The sequence below is a fragment of the Takifugu rubripes genome, chromosome 2 (assembly GCF_901000725.2).
Source record: "Takifugu rubripes chromosome 2, fTakRub1.2, whole genome shotgun sequence".
Lineage (NCBI taxonomy): Eukaryota > Metazoa > Chordata > Actinopteri > Tetraodontiformes > Tetraodontidae > Takifugu > Takifugu rubripes.
In genome coordinates, this window is record NC_042286.1 from 14960186 (window position 1) to 14982084 (window position 21899).

Sequence of the window (21899 nt, forward strand, 5' to 3'; positions counted from 1 at the left end):
TGAAACTTAACATTTCTATCAAAGATGAGAAAATAAGTTACAAAGAGAAGTTTGTTCTTGTAGTTTTGAGTGAGTTGATCCTCCACAGTTGATTATTAACAGTTGATCCTCCACACTTGATCATTAACAGTTGATCCTCCACACTTGATCATTAACAGTTGATCCTCCACACTTGATCATTAACAGTTGATCCTCCACACTTGATCCAACTGTTGCCCCTTTAGGCCACAACGGGTGCTTTGCTTTGTGCCTGGGGTGCCTTTGTCTGGCTTCAAGGGCCCCACAGGTGTCCAGGTCAGACCAGACTGAACTCGCATGATCTTAAGTTTGGCTTGAAATGGTCCCAACTCCAACCACATACATGTTGGTGGACGCTGCAGTGGATCCCAGTGGATCCTGTTGCTTTATGGTTCCATTATGTTGTAGAGACGGAGGTTTGGACCCCCCCTTGGGAAGTCATGTAATTGTCCCCCCCAGGACCCTGAGGTTAAACGACCGTTCTTCTACTTTAGTAAAAACGATCCATTATTGGAACTAGACTGGCAGGATCCCAGGATCCCAGGATCCCAGGATCCCCCCTCAGTGGTGAGAACACCACTCCGCCCCTGGTTGTACCTGATGCCCCCCCACCGCGGTATTTCTGCACAAATATCTGTGGTTTCTACGTGTTGGTGAGCAGATGTGAGAAGATCTCGCTAACGTTGCCAACGTCTCCGGGTTATTTTGGGATGTTTGACATGTTGCGCAATTAATTAACAGCGTATCCAAACCATCTAAAGCAGATGTAGAAGCTGAAGCAGTGGATTATGGGATGTGTAGCTGCTGCTCAGGTACATGCCTGCAGGTCTTCACAAGTCTTTATTGATATGATTTTGTTAGCACAAACTTTATTAAAAAAGTAGAAAATTTCAGAATACATACAACATAAAGTTCTCACAAAGGTTTTGGGTGGAACTTGACTTTCCTAAAATGTCCTAAACGAATAGCAGACAACAAAGTTTGGACATTCTTTCCCACAAAAATCTGATTCTGAAGACAAAATGTTAATGTGTGTAGAAAGTTGTGCACAGTGCAAGTGGTGGTCCAGCTAATCAGGTGCTGATAAAGTCGCATCACGGTCACAGTTTAATAGGTGCTGCATGTTACCAGGACCTCCTGTTCAACGTTTGGGCCCCTCTTTGGTGCGGTACCACCCTCTCTTGTGCTACATGCTGGGGGAATATGTCAGCTGATAAAACAGTGTTAGTGCCTGTTGTTGTTATCGGAGAATAAATGACAACTGCAGAAGAAACTGGGGAGAACTGTGGTCACCAACACGCCGTCCAGTGATGAGTCTTTACAGTTAGGTCCTTTACAGCCACTTCAAGAGGAAAAAAATGCACAGCAAATAAAACATGGGGAGGAGAAAGTGCAAATATTTTGGCGCTACTTTGTTTTCCTTTAAAAACCAAACTCAGGATCTTCTCGATGTTTTGCTCCAACTTTCTCTTTCCTGTCAGCCAGCGTGCAGATGCCCTTTCTCTGCTCTCTCTCTAGCTTCGGGATCCTTCCCTTCTCACACTGGACGACCTGCTGTGAACAAAAGCATAACCCAGTTTAAATTAGACTTTTAAATGAGTAAAATATCTTTTTAAACCAGGAGCCGTACGTGTCCTGCACGCTGCAGTTCCACGAAGTGACCACCAGGCGGCAGCAAGTAGTCATTTTTATTCATTTCATCACTTAACTAATGTTGAAAAAACCCAAATACAAAACTAGCTCTAAATTGAGATGAGGTATGTATCACCTTAGTCTTGCATTTAGATCCAAAAGCCTTTTCATTTTTTCTGATGTTGCTAGTTCGCTTCATTGAAAAAATAATGTACATTTTCACTTGGGTTCTATTATGATAAAAACAACTAAATCCTGGAAGCAACCCAAAGCTCCGGCCTCTCCCTGGCCACCTTGCTTTTTTGTGTTTCAGTCATGGTGCTGGTGACGTGAGCATTTACCTGTCAGAGCGCACGTGTGTGCGCTGTGTTGGGTGCCACTAATTAAAGCACAAGTGTTGTGGCTGTTGGCTCAGGGAGGACAGACCTGCCTCATAACGTCTTGCCTTCATTCCTGCCTAATGATGGACGCAGGTGGGAGAAACCGGGAGGAGCCCGACATAAACGGGCTCAGCAGGCCTCACCTGCGGGATTCGTGCTTCACAGGTGAACTGAGCCTCTGAACCTTCAGGTTGTAATCCCAGCAAGGCCTGACCCTACATCGCTGTAGGAACAGTAAAGGTTGGGAGTTGTGTGGCGATGTGGTCCACACACGTGAATAAAGCTTTAGCTTTAGCACATCAAAGCAGAACTGGGACGACATACGGCAGAGCTGATCCGAACGTTCTGCAGCAGTAAAACAACTTCCACTATTTTCGGTCTGACTGCAGAGCTGCAGTTTATGGCAGCCAAAAAACCCCCCCAATAAATCAGAGGTAAAAATGCCCGTGCACGTTGGTGCGTTCTGGACCTGCATGTGTTTGTACTTATCCAGGCCCGTGTTTGTGTTTCTGAACTCAATTGGGAGCATAAAGAACACACTTCTCACAGAGGTGAAGGAGACGTGAGGCGGGGGCACCTGCACCCCCTGCTCCGGGCCTCTGTCCTGGTGCCAGGAGCTTCTCAGCTCCTCACACATTCCACGTCCCCTCGGCAGGACCCTGGTGACGGTGCCGCTGCGTGCCGAGGCTCTCTGTGAGACTACGGAGCCTGAATGAGCCCAGGTGCTGTTTTTACGGGCTAATTAACGCTAGCTTAGCGTGTTTGAGTGGCAGCGTAAGGAGCTGAGGCCTTTCGCCGCCGTCTCAGGGATGAAGATGATATTCAGTGACTAACAGGGAAAATAAAACCTCACCAAGTCTTCTCTGCCCTGTGGGGGCTGTTTGTCCTGGCAGCGTAGCCAGGGTCCAAGAGGTCTGACGTGATGGCCCTTCTGGGCCGCTCCAGGATAAATGAATGAGCTCAGCGCTGCGAGGCAGCCAAAAGGCCCGGCGGACGCTCGGCAGGACCGGTGGGTCCGATAATGGGGGGTTGAAAAGATGGCCGACTGTACATGTTCTGTTGCAGCGAGGGCAGTTCTGCTGCACACAGCTGCTTATGTTAGGCATCATGAAGACGAGAAGGCTTCAGGAAGCAGCACCGATGCAGGATCAGTTCCTCGTACTTACTGCTTGGCTCCATGTTAGTGTCACCGGCCAGTTAGTAAAAGCACATTCGTTAACCTCACTGAACAACCGGGCCCTTGCCTTGTCCTGTGGGTCCCACTTGTTGTTGAGCTTCCTGCAAAATGAGGAAAAATCAAGACTAAGTGCTCGTCACCGAGTTCACCTTCAGTATAGAAAACCATGATTTTAGAATGTTGCTGTTAGTTTCCAGGCCAGACAGCAGATGTGATCCACTACTACAGGACTTTCTGGAGGAGCCAGGTGTTATCCAGAGGTGTGCAGCAGTGTCTCCTCTCACCCTCCTTGCTGACACCCAGGCAGCCCTTCAGCTCCTGCAGGGAGATGGTCCTGTCCTTGTTCAGGTCACAGTAGTCGATGAACTTGCGGGCACATTTCTTGGGTTTGGCTTTCTTCTTCAGGTATCTCTTCAAGGGCTTGAGCTCCTTCTTGTTTATGTCGTGGCTGCTGTTGTTATCCAGCTGGGCAAAGTACCAGTGCACCACCCGTTCCTCCAGAGTGTGACTGGGGTCCGGTTCAGCAAACCTGAGGAGAGTTAGACGTAAGCACAGCGGTATGAGAGCAGCACCGGGAAAACCCTTTAATGTGAAGGTGCAGGGATGAGCGAGGCTACAGAACAGGCCTGTGCCCCCCCCCCCCCCCCCCCCCCCTCCTTACATTCTAAAGCTGACGCGTATGAGCCACAGAATGTCCTCGTTAAATGAAATGAGACAAGTGTGAGGACATATCAGGCAGAGTTGTGGTGGGACTCCGTGACTTTGTGCCTTTATCTTCCAGTAAATAGTTGGAAAAGGATGGAAGGGATTTTTTAAAGCTCATTTTTAAAGCTGTTCACAGTTGTAAAGACAAGCTTGTGGTCTCTTTCTTTTATATAGTTAAATCCCACCCCTCAACTTAATGATCACCATAATATCAGCTTTATTAATATAACGCTGTACTTACCTCCCACCACCAGAGGGGGCCGGTGAGTTTATAGCGTGCACCATGTCTGTGGTGAGGGCGTCTAACAAGCTTGTAATGAATTCCAGTTTCTTCCCTTCTGGGCAGCCTGGCACAAATCAGAAACAACATGAGCTGCCACAGCTGAGGTGGTTCTCCCAGCGCGGCCATGTGACGGGTCCCTGTGGTGGATTTTAAGATTGACTTGGTCACCGTTAAGTGTTTAAAGTTAACTCAGAGGTTTGAAGTCGGAACAGAGGTGTGCGTTTTGCTGCGCAGACCTGTTAACTTTTATGACACAACTCAAAACACCTTGGTAGCTCTTTCTAATGGCCCAGATGTTTGGCTTTAATGGGAGGCCGAACCCGTGCAAACGTTTCCCCTCCTAATTGTGTCTCTTCTAGGGAAACTTCAAACACAGCTGCAAAGCTAGCTAACGTCCCTCTCCTTCACTCAGGCCTCCCCGATCTCCTCCTTCTTCTGGTCTTTGGTGGAGATCTGTGACAGGTGTTCTGCTGCTGAACCAGCTGAGGCTCCAGCTTCTCCAGCTCCCTTCATCCACGCCGGTCGGCTCTCACGGATCTGAGAGGAGCCAAACTACGAGCGCTGGGTCTCTGCTCTGCATGGAGCCCATGTAACCGCCTGCTTTTGTGGTGCTTAATAGCTCAGCAGTACATAAACGACCCCCCCGTACGGCCTCAACCCTCACAGCTTCTATAAAATGAGCCACACATCTGCTGCACAGTCAGGAGTCCTTCTCGACTGTGTAAACGCACCAGATGGGAGTTAAATGAGAGTTACGCTGAAGCCCTAAACGATGGGGAAACACACAGTAACGTGGGCCGCTGAGGTCGTGACCTCTGCGCTCTGATCTGTGCAGCAACGCCAACGCCACAAGCTGCGATTTCAAGTCAAATCCTTCGTTCTGGTCCTTTACCATCAAACTGATGGAATGTTTGAGCCCAGCATGTGGAATCACCTGTTGGTTGTTCTACGTGTGCAGAGGAACGCGAGCGTGTCGGGGTGGCCACCTGGGCCTGGCGGCCATCAGCGCTCGCTCCCGCATTAGCAGGTCTGATGACTAGGAAAGATTTAAACTAGTTCATGCTTTGGGTCATCTGACTACCTAAAGCACAGATTAGCATTAGCTGTTGTCTAACTAGGTGTGAGAAGGCCACGCAGGAGCAGCAGCAAAGGTGCGATTGGATCATATACAACCTGGCAGTTCTCGGCCTTGGAACGGATCTTCTAGGCCCGAGAGCTGAGAACGTGCAGCGGCGTCACACTCCGGCGTCTGGTACCTGTTAGAGCAGGAAGGCCGTCAGCAACCGGGAAGAAAGGGAGCGAATGGGCGGCTGAAACGTGAGCTGAGCGTGAAGCATCTCATCTCAAACTCAAAACAAACCCCAACAGCCTGAAACTGGACTCAACAGAACGCAACAAAAGCAGCACCAGTGCAGATGAGCTTCCTCTGGGTCTGTTGGGCCTGGGAAGGTTCTGCCCTCCTGATCGGAGCCGGGACGGCGGCCTGCTGCTCTGCTCTTTGGTTTGATCTGTTTGTTTCCTCACTAGCTAAACTCCTAATGTCAGATTAGTGCTGCCCAGATTCTTTTCACAGAATCACGCCGACATTCTTCACAGCGTGACGCGTTTTCTCCTGGCGTTTGTGTCGGCGGTGGGTGGAAACGGAGCATGTGGCTCTCATTTACCGTCAGCTCTCCCTCTAGTAGCAGCTCGCTTTCAGGCTTTTTCAATCATCCAAGACACAAAGTCCCTGCTGGCCGTTCCTGGGAGGACGTGAGCGGCTCGGCGGCGTCTCTGACGGCGGCGTCTCCTGAGGATCAGTCGCTTCCTTGGAGAGGCGAAGGAGGCTCATTATTTACTGATGTGTCCTCAGATTAAAGGACACGATGAGCAAATCCTCCTTTATCCTGTTACTTCATCTGCTTCTCTCTGACATGGAGCTTTTGCCAAAAGCCACCGAGCCTCCGTCAGTTCCCAGTAGAAACCAGTAGAAACCAGTAGAAACCAGTAGAAAGAGCAGCGGCGGCTCCGAAACAGAGCAAACGCGGCGTGTTTATGAGCAGGAGACACCTTTGCCCACCTCAGCCCAACAGATCAGATGTAACTGGACCTTTTCTTGGCTCCTATAAACAGGTTACCTGGTGGAGGTTCCAGGGATGGGCCGTCCTGTGTCCACCAGAACACACCAGCAGTAGCCTGTGGACTGGTGGCACTGGACCGCCTTATAAAGTCCTCCGGGTCCACAGTCGGGGATGAAAAAAGCCTGACGAGAATTCTGCCGAGCTTCCTCCAGCGCGCTCTGTCGCTCCTGGTCACAAGAGGGAACCTTCTCTAAAACCATGAGAAGCACATTCAATACAAAGGCCTGACACAGCTAGCATCTCTGATCCTAGCGCTGGGTCTCACACGCACGCACACACACACACACACACACACACACACACACACACACACACACACACACACACACACACACACTCCCTCCCCTCCCTGCCCAGGTGCTCCCATCGCAGCTCTCCTCATCACTTCAATGGTTCTCAGCTGTGGGATAATGGCTCCAATATTGTCTCCAGAAGGTCTCGTCTGCAGCGGAACCAGTGAATTGGCATTAAGACCAATCTCAGGCAGCTGCAGACGCACGTGCCTGCGTTTTTTACTGAACAGGAAATACGTGCACGTTCTCTGACCGTTCACTTTGTTTGTGAAGAATTGATGCAGTTCAGGATTGAAGGAAAGAGAAACGCCTGTTGTTCTATTTTAGGTGTCTGGAGCAGCAGAGAAAAGCTCATATTTGGAGCTCTGGTCGCGTCTGTCAGCGAACCAGCCAGCGTGGAGGCTGCGCAGAGTCCTCACACACACACACACACACACACACACACACACAAGGTCAGCCTGATAGCTTCACACACACACACACACACACCAACACGTATAAATGTGACAGCGAAGGTTCCAAAGCAAGAGACGTCCTCTTGGCGTGGCCACACAGGCCTGGGGGGTTGTGTGTGTGTGTGTGTGTGTGTGTGTGTGTGTGTGTGTGTGTGTGTGTGTGTGTGTGCGTGTGAAGCTATCAGGCTGACCTTGTTTCCTGGAGCTGGAGCTGTTTTGTTTGTTCTCCCGTTGTTTGTTCCATAAGGTCGGCCCCGTGATTTCTGCAAGAGCAACAGATGAGCGCTCACGCAAGTGTTGGACTGTTGTTCGCAAGGGTGATTTGTTGTGTGTCTGCTGCCTCCACCCACCATCACCCTCCGCAGGGACGTGGGTCTCCATGGTGGGGGGGGGCCTGGAGCCATCGTCTGGGTTGAGGGTGAGAAAGAAAATGAAGGAGACGACTATTACTGAGGTTAATAGGATCTACTCTCCAGAAGGGTTGAATGATTGGGATTTGCACATGGCCCGGCCAGGACAGACAGACAGACAGACAGACAGACAGACAGACAGGCAGGCAGACAGACAGACAGGCAGACAGACAGGCAGACAGACAGACAGACAGGCAGACAGACAGACAGGCAGACAGACAGGCAGACAGACAGACAGGCAGACAGACAGGCAGACAGACAGGCAGACAGACAGACAGGCAGACAGGCAGACAGACAGACAGACAGGCAGACAGACAGGCATACAGACAGGCAGGCAGACAGACAGACAACACATTTCCCACACACACACCACTCCTCTACACACTCACACACTCTCATAACTGGTGCTGAATGTGTGACCATACACGGAGGGGGGGGGGGGGGGGGGGGGGTGAGGGGGGGTAAGAGGAGGAGGGGGGGGAGAGGGGGGATAAGAGGAGGAGGGGGAGTAGGGGGGGTTAGAGGAGGAGGGGGCTAAGAGGGGGAGGGGCAGGGGGAGTAGGGGGGGTTAGAGGAGGAGGGGGAGGGGGAGTAGGGGGGTAAGAGGAGGAGGGGGAGGGGGAGTAGGGGGGTAAGAGGAGGAGGTGCAGGGGGAGTAGGGGGGGGTTAGAGGAGGAGGGGGGTAAGAGGAGGAGGGGGAGGGGGAGTAGGGGGGGTAAGAGGAGGAGGGGGGTAAGAGGAGGAGGGGGAGGGGGAGTAGGGGGGGTAAGAGGAGGAGGGGGGTAAGAGGAAGAGGGGGAGCTGATTGAGCAGCATGTAGTTGAACTTTCAACCACTGTAACCTGGTTGAGGTAAACGTCTGTTGCCCCTAAACTCAGCAGCAGCTAATGGAGAAGCCCCCCCCCCCCCCCCCCCCCCCCTTCACTCACCCTGGTGCAGCATCGCAGCTTCTGGAAGGTTCCTTAGAAAATAATTTAGTCATAAACACCACAGAGATCTAGCAACGCTACAGGGTCCTTAAAGAACCTGAGGACAAACCCTCAGAACATCAGTGACCCGTCGGGAGGACGCGTGTGGACAGGCAGCAGGTCGGGGACGAGCCGGGCTGATGGCACATTTACCGGACTGAAAACGGATTCAGACATTTCCGGAAGGTTCCAGGTCACTAGACACTCGGAAAACTAAGCGTGTCCCTGAATTGGTTTGGAACGAGTATAAAAGCAGGAAGTGACAGAAGGACACGATGTGATTGGTGCATTCATGGAGGACGCAGCGGAACAGCGTGGATCCACGTTCTGCTCATAAACGGGTCACTTAGGAAAGTTCTCCATCACTCACTCACTCGTGCAGACGGGCAGCAGATCTCAACTCACCTTTTCGACCAGAGTTGGACGGCCCAGGAGGTTTTTCAGTGACTGAGCCTGTAAATGAGACACAAGCAGTTGAGCAGCACCAGCAGAGCTCCAGAACATCAGCGGATTCCAAATGAAAACACTCCAAAACACGGAAACGTGGTGGGAACCATGTTCCCCCAGAGGAGCCCGCCCAGGTGGACCGGCCGATCTACCGGAGTTGGGCGGCTACGTTGTGTTAGGCCTGAGGACAGGGAAACGTCCCACAGGTCTGGGTAGCATCTCCTCACATGCAGGTTATGGCTTCCATGCATGGATGCACATTTTAGGCAACGACTGTGATAAGAGCGAAGGGTCGGAGGCAACCTGGGTCGGAGACGGGCACCTGGCGGGTCGCTTGGTCCCACGTGAGTTCCCATAAATTCATGGAAGTTTCCTGCAAACGTATGTGAGATGATTGATGTGGGTGACAGAAGGTGTGAGTGTGCCAGTAAAGGTGGCAGATCTGGCTCAGACTGAGGAGATTCTGGTTCTGGTTCTGGCTCAGACAGTGTCAGCAGATGATAGAACCCACAAGGTTCCTGTTGAAAACCGTTGAGTTGAAGCCTAAAACGCAGACCCAGCTGAAGAAACAACTCCAGCAGCTGCTCTCGGTTCAGCCGTCTCACAAGTTCTCCAGGAGACAACGACGGCTGACGATGCTAAATGGTAACGAGGACGTGGCTGGGGGGCCGGGGGGCTGAGGTGACCCCCTCGGACCCAGGAAAGGTCCGAGGGGGGAGACGGCTGAAGGAGCCCAGCTGGATGCAGCTGAGAACGAGCTTCAGACCGAGCACCCGGACCTCTGCCAGAGAGCCTCTCTAGTTCCCACTGAGGGAAAATGATGGCGATTATCCTAAAGTGTTCCCATCCCGGATGAGCGTGCCGGGCCCCGCTGCTCCGGGGGGCCCTGGATGTAGGGCCATTAGCCTCCAGGCTGACCTTGAGGCTGCTCCGTCCCTGGAGCGTGAAACAAAGGCGGCTCTGTCGGCCGTGGCTCAGCTGCTCTTTTACTGTTGAAGGTCCAACAGCTTCGGCCTGGACCTCCAGCAGCAGCCCAGCTGTTCTCTGCGCTGCCAGAATTCTCTTGTTCTACTTTAAAGGTGCTGAACGTTTAGGACGTGAAACGGAGTGTGCAGCTAAGCTGTGAGATGATCAGAACCGTCCCACCACACTGAGCCCTGGACACGTTGTCCAGTGCCCTCACTGGTACCAAGCGTTTGTTCTTCCCACAGTACCTGAACACACCGGGGTCCTGTTGTGCACGGAGGAGCCGCTCACCGGTTTGCCATCACTGGTGACGCACCAGCAGTAACCTGTCAGGGTGTGACACTGCACCTGCAGAGGCCAAACCAGGTAAACTCGGGTGAAAACCTGCTTTTCTAACTGTCTTCCCAACCTAAGAGGAAGAGGAGGAGCTGTAAACACACCTGGGCAAATGTCCCGTCCTCGTTGCATTCTGGCACAAACGTGGACTCCTGAGGTCTCCTTGCTTGGTCCAGAGCCTGGCTCCTATCAGCACGGCACTTGGACTGGCCTCCTGCATCTGTAAGGTGGGCACAGGTGTTGAGCCGTTCTCTGGAAGGACACCTCACCTGGGGCGCCAGCGCCAGCCACCAGACGCCTCTGGACCCCTTTGGTTAGTGGGAGCTGAGCAACACCACCCTGTGTAAACAGTCCGTCTCTGACCTGAGAGGAGTCGGACATCCTCCTAAATAAAGGTCTACGAGGGCCCTAAGTGGAGCCGCCGTGGCCCAGGATATAGACGTGGTTCCAGTGCTGAGTCATCCTCTACTAACGAGCCTTGACTCAGCACCCGGGTCCACCCGAGCCTCAGGTGTGATTCTGAGAGCCGTGCTGTTCTCATCCCACCTGTTTGCTTCTGTCTGGTGGTGTTTCTCAGCTCTGCGGCCAAAAGGGCCAAAACGGGCCGGCAGCTTCCTTCTCTAACGGAACGGGCGTGAAGATCCGAGCTGCCCTGCAAAGCTGTTCATGTCTGCTGCCCTTCCGGCCCTGCGGAGGTCAAACCTTCGAGTCCTGAAGGGGCCGTTTGAGCCGCCCTCCCAAATCAGTACCGGTTTGTTGTGTGTTTGATGTGTCCACAGACAGCTTACAGGGTCGCCTCTCGGCTCCTCTGCTGGTGTCCCGCCGGTGGTCTTACCTTTCACCTCCGGGTCTCTGACTTCTGACGCCGACGTTGGCGCCGGAGCCGCCGGCAACTGGTCGATTTTCGCCCAGTTTCTACCTGACAGGTGAAAAAAGACATGATTTGGTGTCGTTTGGAATTTCTTTTTGGATCTTTGGCCGCCGGTCCAGACCTCTGCAGCGGCCGCGGGGCGCCACCGTCAGGGTTTTGTCTCTGCAGCGCGCCCTCTGCAGCTCGCAGGCGCTCTCGTAGCTCCGCCCATCCGAGCCGCACACCGGCTTCACCTGCGTCCGTGTGCAGATGACCCCACAGTGACTGTCTCTGTCTCCGATCAGCCACTGCAATGACAACACACACAACGCAGGTGTGACACGAGGAATTTAAGTGGCACCACATTTCTGGAAGACTTGAACTGCTTCCTCAGCTGCTAACACACTTCAAAGCTGGTTTCCCTCTGTCACTGTCTGGGAACAACGCTTTGATTCAGCCAACTGGGGACAAACTGGGTCACCTTTGTCTCTATCCAGGCTCCCGTCCTCAGAGCTGGCGTCAGGTATCGTCGATCTCCTGAATCCTCTCAGCTGGCTTTAAAAACAAGCTGAAAAATCTAAATATCTGACAAGTGCTGAACTGCAGCAGCAAAGAGAAGAACATGAAGCAGATGAAACTTTCTCAGATGTATTTCTCACTCCAGGCCTGTTGCTGGAGCTCTGGAGCTCTGCAGCCCGCACGAGAGAGCTCCATCGGGGCTCATTCAGGGCTCATTCAGGACTCATTCAGGCCTCATTCAGGCTCATTCAGGGCTCATTCAGGGCTCATTCAGGCTCATTCAGGGCTCATTCAGGCTCATTCAGGGCTCATTCAGGCTCATTCAGGCTCATTCAGGGCCCACTAAGAGCTCATTCAGGACTCATTCAGGTTCATTCAGGACTCACTAAGAGCTCATTCAGGACTCATTCAGGCTCATTCAGGACTCATTCAGGGCTCATTCAGGACTCATTCAGGGCTCATTCAGGGCTCACTAAGAGCTCATTCAGGGCTCACTAAGAGCTCATTCAGGGCTCATTCAGGACTCATTCAGGGCTCATTCAGGCTCATTCAGGGCTCACTAAGAGCTCATTCAGGGCTCATTCAGAGCTCATTCAGGGCTCACTAAGAGCTCATTCAGGGCTCATTCAGGGCTCACTAAGAGCTCATTCAGGGCTCATTCAGGGCTCACTAAGAGCTCATTCAGGGCTCATTCAGGGCTCACTAAGGGCAGGTAGGAAGGTGGTAGAACATAAGAGCAGGCCAACTGAGAGGACCTGAAGCAGCTGTCAGAAGGAGCCTCGTTTCAAACATTTGAGCTCTCTCCTCGTTCTGAGATGCTTTAGTTTCAACATCATCAAAAAATACTTAGAAACCATTTGAAAGAATAATCAGACGGATTTGGAGACGGTGAAAAAGAGACCTTCAATCAGTGCAGCTGAATTCACGGCTTTTCCATCCATCCTGGACCAACAACATCAGAACGTCTGAGGGCAACCAGAGATGCCAAATGCTGCAACGTGACTGGCTGAGAGGAACCCAGCCATGCTGTTGATAAACAAACGGGCCACCGTGGCGTCCGCAGGGCGGAGCTAAAGGCTAGTGCTCGTCACCAAAGACCACCTTGTCACTGACTGCTCAACAACTAAATCTCAGGTTAAGAGTTCCAGAGGCAGCGACACTGTTGGCACTGGAATTTTATCCTTGTTGTCACTTTTTGGCCAACATTTGTTGCCCTCCTTCTGCCTGGAAACCAAACACAAGTGAAACGTGTCAGAGCCTCAATTACAGATATGAAATGATCCTAATAATCATCCCATTAATCACAAATGTGGGACTTTTTCTCTGCTAATTTCTTTGCTAGCGCTCTTGCAGGGCGAGGAGCCATTTTCCAGCTCCGGTATCTTCAGATTCCATCAGACGTGACAGTTTCAGCAAGGCTTGCTTAAATAAAGCAGCCTGAAACAGGACAGTTGTGGGATTAAGTCCCACAAAAAGGCCACATAACAACCACGGAGCTTTGAAAGAACACACACGTGTGTGTTGGGGGTGTTGCCTGACGTTTCGCATCGCGCTGTAAGCCTCCATCAGGAGGACGCCAGGCAGCTTGACGTGCGCTCAGCTTTGGCGCTGCAGCACGACGGCCAATCGGTTGTCAGGAGGAGCTGCTCCATGAGGAAGTGCAGACCGCCAGGAGACGCCAGCGGAGCGTTTGGTGTTTAAACGTGCGTGTCATCCTCTTGGCTGCACCCACCAACACAAAGAATGCTGAAGTCAGAAAAAACGAATGCGTTCGGACTATTTTGTTCTCTCCAAAGTCTCCACTTTGATGAATAATGCAGCCGTTATGTGTGTTGGCTGACTGCAGGAATCAGCAGTTCAGCCTTTTGTTTAGGAAAGATGGACCAGGCCAGCTGCCCGCTTGAGGATCTAGAGGCAGCTCTTGGGGTCCAGCCGGCCGCTCCTGCAGGTGGAGAGCCCCAGAGTCGGGCCTCTACCCACCCTCAGACCCACAGAGGCCTGACTCATGACCTGAATGGTGGGATCCTGCCTCTTAAATCGCACATTTTCAGACTCGTTGTCCGGTGAGTGGAAATAAACACTCGGACTCATTCGTCATTCTGTCCAGCTCAGACGTCAAGTCCAGTCACGGCAAAAACGAGAGAATGAGAAACAACCTTCAGGACTCCGTTTGCTGAGGACGTTGGTGCCAATAAGGAACCATTTAATGAGCTCTCACGGTATGGCCAAAGGTGGCACTTTGCACCTTCAACCAGGGCGTCGTTGCTCATGAAGCTGCATCTCAGTGTTGCACAAAGATCTCAGAAGGTTCTCAACGCTCCCAGTCAGAGTGAACGGAAGCAGCTGAAAGCTGAGCGCTTAATTCTTCATGGCTGTACATTTTGTATAAATGGCTTTGCTAACGGGACAGCACGGCATGCTAAGCTAGCATTAGATATGTCAACATTAGCTGTGTCCAGTGAGACCAGGAGAGAATATAAAACTCACATGCACTTTCTGCTCAATGCCCAGTGGTAAAAATCATCTGTTAACCATTAGTTTAGGATAGTTGAACCCTTATTTTGGTCAGTGACTTCAGGTCTTCCTCTGCTTTAATTTCTAAAAGTCTCTTCCAACTACGATCCTGCTGTCTGATCTTTCTCCTCTGGCAGGTAGAATAATGAGCTGATGTGATCAGGCTCTCCCCCTCCTGGAGAAGGTGCACGTGCAGCCAAGTTCCCCGGTGGCCTCGTGCTGGAGCGTACCAGCAGCTCCGGGGCCGCTCAGGCCGACGGCGTGACCGCTCTCACCGCCACGATCAAACACCATCAGGTGGAAACCAAAGCAGGCTGGGCTGCAAAGTGGGCTCATAAACGGCACCGGCCGGTGCTGCTAATCATCGTCACACATTTTAGATGTTCCCCAGCAAGAGCAGGAATACTTTTATCTGAGGAGACAACCCGCCAAAAGCAGCGCAACGTAAAACATGCAGAGATTTATGGTCGATTTCTATCAGGAAAGGAGGAGATCTCACGTTTAACGAGCTAAATTCCTCGTTACTCACAGACCCGAGCACTGATTCTCCCCTAAAAGCCTTGATTTAGCATCACCGAGCAAAGATGCAGCCCAGACTATAAAAGATTGTTTAAAATTCCGAGACAAGAGATAAAAGAAGGGAATAAAGTGCTGCAGGATTTAATCAAATACACCAACAGTTGAGTTGAAGCTCCAAAAAGGAGCAAATCTGCCTCCACCGTTGGCAGCTAAAGGTGAAAAAGAGACTTTTCTCCTTTGTGGAAAGTTTTATTAAGATAAAAAAGCGGCCTGTGGTCTATCAATAAATCCTCTTTATGACCTGTTGGACCTGGAGACAGAGGCAACAGTTGGAAACGATCGTCTACGGATTCGTCTACAGGTCGTCCTCATTTGTGTCCTCAAACGTTGTGGTTGCTGGAGTTCCACCTAAAACGGACTCTAATTGAGAGCTGAGTGCAACTTTATTGATGAAGACATTAATTATAATTGTAAAATGTGTCACAAATTAAATTAGGACGAGTTTGTTTCTGTCTGTGTCTCATCTGTTCCTTTATGGCCTTCAATGGTCTTACAACCTGATCGTGTGTGAGTGTGTGTGGAGTGTCTGTGTATGTGTGTGTGAGTGTGTGTGTGTGTGTGTGTATGTGTGTGAGTGTGTGTATGTGTGTGTGTGTGTGAGGATATTGTGTACCAGCTCTACTCTTTATTTCATTCTCCTCTTTGGGCACCATCATATCAAACGACACGCTCACATATGTACTAATGGGGGGTAACGGGGGTAACGGGGGGTAACAGGGGTAATGGGGTAATGGGGGGTAATGGGGGGTAACGGGGTAATGGGGGGTAACGGGGTAATGGGGGGTAACGGGGGTAACGGGGGGTAACGGGGTAATGGGGGTAACGGGGGTCACGGGGTAATGGGGGGTAACGGGGTAATGGGGGGTAACAGGGGTAATGGGGTAATGGGGGGTAATGGGGTAACGGGGTAATGGGGGGGTAAACGGGGTAATGGGGGGGTAACGGGGGGTAACGGGGGGTAACGGGGGTAACGGGGTAATGGGGGGTAACGGGGTAATGGGGGGTAACGGGGTAATGGGGGGGTAATGGGGGTAACGGGGGGTAACAGGGGTTAACGGAGGTAACGGGGTAATGGGGGTAACGGGGTTAACGGGGTAACAGGGTGTAACGGGGGTAACAGGGTAATGGGGGTAACAGCAATCGCAACAGTCGGGGTAGTTGTGGCCTCTTGGGGCATTTAACGGGGGGAGTATCCCTTTTGGTCCTTAAACAGGGTTTAGTTAAAGGAAACCGAACGCCACCGACGCTAAACTGGGCGTCAGGGTTGTGTCGTGTGCCCAGGACAGGGGCAGTTATCTTCAGACGGAGCAGCTTAAGGTGCAAATGCTCAAAACTGCCTGTTTGCAGCTCCTGCTGGACGTATTTGGCCTGTGACCTGTTGCCTAGCAACGCGCTGCACATGTCTGACCCTCTGCTTCGACGCGTTTCCTCCTTGACAGCTTTACGTTTGTGGCCGTCCGACCAGATGTGATCAAACAGACGTAATAAAGAGCCAATAAAGGAGGTTCGCACGCTGCTTAGGCCAAAGCTCCACCTGCCTCGGCGGATCTTGGGTAGAGCCACGGAGGAGGAGGACTTCCCCCTGTTGCTTTTGAAGTTCTGGAAAGGAATTAAAAATTAAAGTGTCAGTGAGTCGGTGGGGGCTTCTTTCTTTTTGGGAAGTGGTCCTAAATCTGATTAAGAACATTCCCTGTTTTTCCTCTAATGCTGCGTCCTGGCTGCAGAACAGTCGTCTGTCCCAGGAAGTGTGTAGCTGTGTGAGTCCGACACACAATACAAAAGGGTCAACCCCAGCCCACACACGGGCTTTGTTGGGGTGAGGACGCCCTTCTGCCTGCAGGCCATGTGTCCTCACAGCGATGAATTGTGGGCCTGGGCCTAGGTCTGGGCCTGGTCCTGGGTCTGGTCCTGAGTCTGGTCCTGGGTCTGGGCCTGGTCCTGAGTCTGGGCCTGGGTCTGGTCCTGAGTCTGGGCCTGGGCCTGGTCCTGGGTCTGGTCCTGAGTCTGGGCCTGGGCCTGGGTCTGGTCCTGAGTCTGGGCCTGGGTCTGGTCCTGAGTCTGGGCCTGGGTCTGGGCCTGGGCCTGAGTCTGGGCCTGGTCCTGGTCCTGAGTCTGGGCCTGAGTCTGGGCCTGGGCCTGGGTCTGGGCCTGAGTCTAGTCCTGAGTATGGGTCTGGGCCTGGGTCTGGTCCTGAGTCTGGGCCTGGGCCTGGGCCTGGTCCTGAGTCTGGGTCTGGTCCTGAGCCCGGTCCTGAGCCTGACCCTGGGCCTGGTCCTGTGCCTGAGCCTGGTCCTGAGCCTGGCCCTGAGCCTGGGCCTGGTCCTGGGTCTGGGTCTGGTCCTGAGCCCGGTCCTGAGCCCGGTCCTGACCCTGGGCCTGGGCCTGGTCCTGTGCCTGGTCCTGAGCCTGGTCCAGGTCCTGGGTCTGGGACTGGCTTTGATTAGGCTGATTACAAAGCCCTGAAATTGAGCGTGAACTGTGCTGATTACAGTTATCAGAGGGGACAGACACATGGAAGCAATTTGATTGGTCACTGATGAAGTCGGTGTGGGAGCCGAACTGCTCGTGTCCTGCAGCAGAACCGCCCCACCTAACCCGCCCCCGTGTCATGGAATTCTCATCCAGAGATGATGAGGTCTAAAAGGGTCCTTCCTGTTTGTGGTCTGGCGACAGGAGCGTCATGGTAACCCAATATTGAAGCTAAAGGGGCTCATTTGCTTTTCTTTATTATTCTCTGGTTTAGCCTTCATCTCCATCAGTGACGTCATTAATTCTTCTGATCAGTGTTACTGTCCTGTCTGGTTCTGGGTCAGCAGTTTTAGGGCTCTGGTGCTGCTCCCAGGACGCTCCTCTGAAGGGGGTCGGATGCTTCTACTTCAGTCCTGCCACCTTGTCCTGGGTCACGTTTGATCTTCCAATGTGCAGAATTCTTTAAAAGGTCCGGCCCAGGTGTTGGGTTTGTGAGTGTTTTCCTTGTTCTATGGTCTGAGCAGCTTTGGTCTCATTAGAGCAAATATTTCGGTATCTCTGCCATCGAGGACCACGACGGGTTCGTGTAAACCTGCATTTTCTCATGTGCTCGGATGTTTCTGGTCTCGAGCCTCCATCAGCGGCAGGTTTCATATTTGGAGCAAAAGTCTACTTCCTGTTCCTTTGTGCACTGAAGGTGTGACCAAGAGTCATTAGCTGACCACACAACAATGGCCCTCGTGCACCTATTGGTGCACCTATTGGTGCACCTATTGGTTCCAGACGCTCACGCCAATAAAAGCCGCTTTGAGAGAAGCAAAGTTCTGACTGCGGCTCCGTTCGCTTTGATCCGCGGTGACTTTTCCTTCGCTCTCCGGACCCCAACAGCTCAGAGTGATGGAGGGAACCGCGGATGGACGGATAAGAACGGGTGGAATCCTCATTTGTTGGCTCTAATTTCTCAACACCCCCCCACCCACCCACCCACCCCCGCCGTCCCCACCTTGTTACGCCGACGAGTCCTCGCTGAGCGCAACATAAAACACACAAAATATCACGTTGCAGCCATTAAAAGCTGCAGTTCGATGCAGTTGGGAGTCTGTGATGAGCTGAGCAAACATCAATCACCAGAAGAGGTCTTGAATTCCCCAGACGTGAGAAATGTTGGACGTGTGTCCTCATTGCGTCATGTAGCCTGAGACGGAGACGGGAATGAGACGGGAGCGACGCGGTGAGGTTAGCACAGCCTCTCAGTGCTGATATCAATGTGGGGGTGTGAATTCCTGCTCTGGCAGCTGTGAGCCACGGCTAAAGTATCTCCGGGGGTGTCAGGAGGCCGAGAGTGACCGTGGCCTCCGCCCCGGGTCAGGGATAGGGCTGCTTTGAATTTAGCCATGGAGCTTTACAATGACTCAGCGATATTTCAGCAAATGTTTCCAGGGCCGAAGGAGCCGGCGGCTCGTTTTCATCACCGTGTTCCTGGGAGACCATCCAGTGTGGTTTTTGTAAAGGTTTCCTCAGGGCGATAGAGTTTCTCCTTCTGCAGAAGAGCCTGAAGCCCTGCACAGTTTGGAAAAGAAGGGAAAAATCCACCAGGTTCTGATTTCGCAAACCCAAACGTTCGATCTGCCACAACATAAAACCACCTCTGGAGCCTTAGTCACAGAAGAAACCGCCGCGATTGTGTTCCAGACCAGAGTCTCGCAGACTGAACAGAGGGGAAGTTTCACAGTTGTTGTGAAATACTTGGTCTCTGCCCCCCAGACACAAAACCTCTCAAACCCACATTAGTTCCACCTGGGCAGCTTTGTTAAAACGGCTCTATAAGGGAGACATAAAGAGTGAAGTGGAGCACAGCCCCAGATGCTGAGAGATGCCCGTTTAGATGGTCTACAGCAGAACCTGGTCTACAGCAGAACCTGGTCTACAGCAGAACCTGGTCTAGAGACGCAGCTCGTCAGCCCACATTAACCACTCATGGTTTAGAGAAAGAAGAGGCCTTTGGGTTACTGAGGAGACGCTTCTAATTGTTATTTACTTTTTATTGGCAAATGTTATTTATCCGCCCCCTTCATGTCCTTGGCTTTGACGTCATTTGTTGACTTTATCGATCGCTTTGCAGAACTCGAATTTTGCACTTTCTCTCTGTATTCATGTTCAAATGTACGCGCACACGCATAACAGTGCTTTTCTTTATATTGAAGACTTGCAGGTAAAGTCACTCACCCGAGATGCAGGCTTCTGCGCGGAGACGTGAGGCAGAAAAGAGAGAAACGGAGCCGCCAAGAAGTGGGAGAAGGTGAAGAAGAGCAACGCTGACGACAACATCTCTGGAGGAGTGAGAGCAGCAGGTAGAAGGTCTGTCAACGCTGCTGGTCAACAGCTCCGACACGTCCAAAACACGTCAGAGGTTCAAAAAAGACCACGCGCAACTATTTAGTGATCTCCCTTCTTCTATTCACCTCGGGGGGGCTGAGAAGTTCTGAGCATGTCGGCACTCTTCATCCGCACAATCAGCTGTTCATCGCGGCTGCGTCAGGTTGAGTCGCGCCTGCGGAACCATCGCCACGTGATTTAAAGGGGGGGCGGGAGAAGCGCCGGTGATTGACAGTGCGGCTGTCCAATAAGAGGCGAGGTACACGCCACTCTTTCATGCCACGCCCACCTCAGAGCGTACTGGACAGCTGCGGCGGGGACGAGCGCCGTGCACGTAAAGCACCATAATAGAGGGGAGTACTGCCGCGACATTAGGCCCGTTTAGTGGGACTACAATGGAAGCCTCTCAGTGGCTGTCAAAGGCACCGCGGGGGGGGGGGGCGCGGGCGCGCGCGCGCGCGCGACACTTAATCTTTTAAAAAATACTGCTTTCGAATTGATTTACACCTTAATTGTGAATTAAGATTGGCATTGGAGACAGATTGATTAGAAATGCCTGAAAATTCCCATTTCCCTCCTCAGTTGAATGCGAACCCCAACCCACCTGTGGAGGGGGAGGAGCCAAAGCAGCACGCCTCGGCTGTGGTTTCGCTGTTAATCCCACCTGTGCCCCGATGCACGGGTATGACCTTTATACAAACAACATGAGTCGTTGGTTCTATAGAAACCAGCCATCAGAACTGAAGTAATCTGATTACTGTTGGACTTTTCCAGGAGTAAAAGATGCCCCCCTCTCACGTCCTCTCTGTCTCTCTGTCTCCGTCTCGTCCTCTTTCAGATGAACGGTGAGGTTAAAGACGAGTCTGGTCGAGTGTTGAGTGGGTGTTTAAGAGCCATCAGGGCCCCCCCACCCCGGTTAGGTAACCTTCCTCCCACCTTCCCTTTTCGTGTCTCTAACTTCTCATGAGGAGCCTCTTGAGTAGAGCTGCTGCACTTCAGCGGGAATAACCTGAAAGCCTCGAGGTTCTCGGGACCTAAACGCCCATGCGATGGTGCGTGGGACCACATTTGAGGGTGGGATGCTTCGGAGGATGAGGAGCGCCAGGAGAGTCTTTTGGAATGTTAACGAGATCACTTTCTCTATCTGAAGAGCAGAGCAGCTCTTCTGGGGGGTGAAGCTGTTGTGGTGGACACTTTCATCCTGTTGTGGTTTGGCTGAGCATGAAAGGGAAACTGAAGGGGGAGTGAACGGCCGGGCGAAATGTGCTTCCCAATTACTGCAGCGGCGCTTCCCAAGGCCCCCCAGCATGTGAGCTGCTGGGGGGCCAAAATTAGCAGGTGTCTGTGGACGCAGAAGGAGACGGAGCGGGACAGGGGCCACCCAGAGACCCGCTGGTCCGGGAGGGTTCAGCACAGATGTGCTGCCCTGATGTCACATGCACGAAGAACACACACATGCACGTGCACAGGTCACGTGGGTGAAAAAGAAGCTGCAGGTTCATCAGCTGTCCCTCATTATTGACGCTACCCCAGAAATACCTGAAAACACCAGACAAACACACGTTTCTGCTGTTTCTGCTAAAGAAAAAGCTTCGTTCTGCTTTGACAGGAACATAAAAGCTAAGTTCTTGTTCCTATTTATGTTCTTTTCTACCTTTAGAACAGTTACAGTCTAATACAGGAAACTAAAGTTTAGAATAATTGTTTCTTGGATTAGTTATCTTACATTGTGTTATATTTTAGTGCATCTTCAAACGTTTTATGTGTTTTGATTACATCACATTTGAAGTGATAATTAATCTGATAATATTCGCTGTTTTAATATAACTGTCAACAAAGCGGATGTACTCTGTAGTTCTTTTACTTCAAGCTTTGATACTTTTGACACTTTTCATGGTTTTCTTTACTTTGTTGCTGTCAAGTGTAACTAAGAGCAGCGCTGAATGGTGTGTGTGTGTGTGTGTGTGGGGGGGGGGTGTTCAGAATGGAAAAACATGGGAGGTCAGATAGAAACTGGCTGCTTTTCAAGTCTCATCTGGATTTCATTTCATAAATTCCACATATTTTACATGTACCAGCCCCAGTTTTCAGCAGCTCCTGGATTGGAGGAGCCGGACTGGCCGACAGCATCCTGGCCCCTGTTTACCCTCATTAAACATGTGTAAACACAGGGCAACAAATAAATAAGCCACTGTCGCCAAAGTACCTCTCATCAGAGATGTGAGGCGCTTTTTTAGCGGTGAGAGAGAGACGGTGGCAACAGAGGGTGTGAAAAGGGCCATTGAGGTTGGAGAGGGGTGTCCTGCACCTGCGCTGTCTATTCACCCCACTGTTTACACACTGTCAGCTACAATTAATACCTCATGGGGACCGGGCTTCCTGCCCTCTACAGGGCCCCCGCA

The 21899-nt window shown here is 51.9% G+C and overlaps 1 protein-coding gene across 5 annotated transcripts; it reads right to left on the reverse strand.

Moving 5' to 3' along the window:
* Positions 1-841: 841 nt before the first annotated feature.
* Positions 842-19693, reverse strand: smoc1 (SPARC related modular calcium binding 1). 5 transcript variants are annotated; one of them, XM_029830377.1, is made up of 15 exons: positions 19584-19693; positions 19348-19451; positions 11183-11348; positions 11026-11109; positions 10295-10410; positions 10103-10202; positions 8847-8894; positions 7414-7506; positions 7255-7326; positions 6313-6505; positions 5369-5451; positions 4154-4259; positions 3492-3736; positions 3275-3308; positions 842-1569 (listed from the first exon to the last, which is right to left on the reverse strand). In XM_029830377.1, the coding sequence occupies exons 1-15, from the start codon at positions 19624-19626 to the stop codon at positions 1533-1535; spliced, it is 1524 nt and encodes a 507-aa protein (XP_029686237.1). In that variant the 5' UTR covers positions 19627-19693; the 3' UTR covers positions 842-1532. The 5 variants fall into 5 exon arrangements, with proteins under 5 accessions (XP_029686237.1, XP_029686242.1, XP_029686236.1 ...); XM_029830382.1 differs by having other exon boundaries at positions 842-1572; positions 7414-7470; positions 19584-19692; XM_029830376.1 differs by having other exon boundaries at positions 842-1572; positions 19584-19692.
* Positions 19694-21899: the final 2206 nt, after the last annotated feature.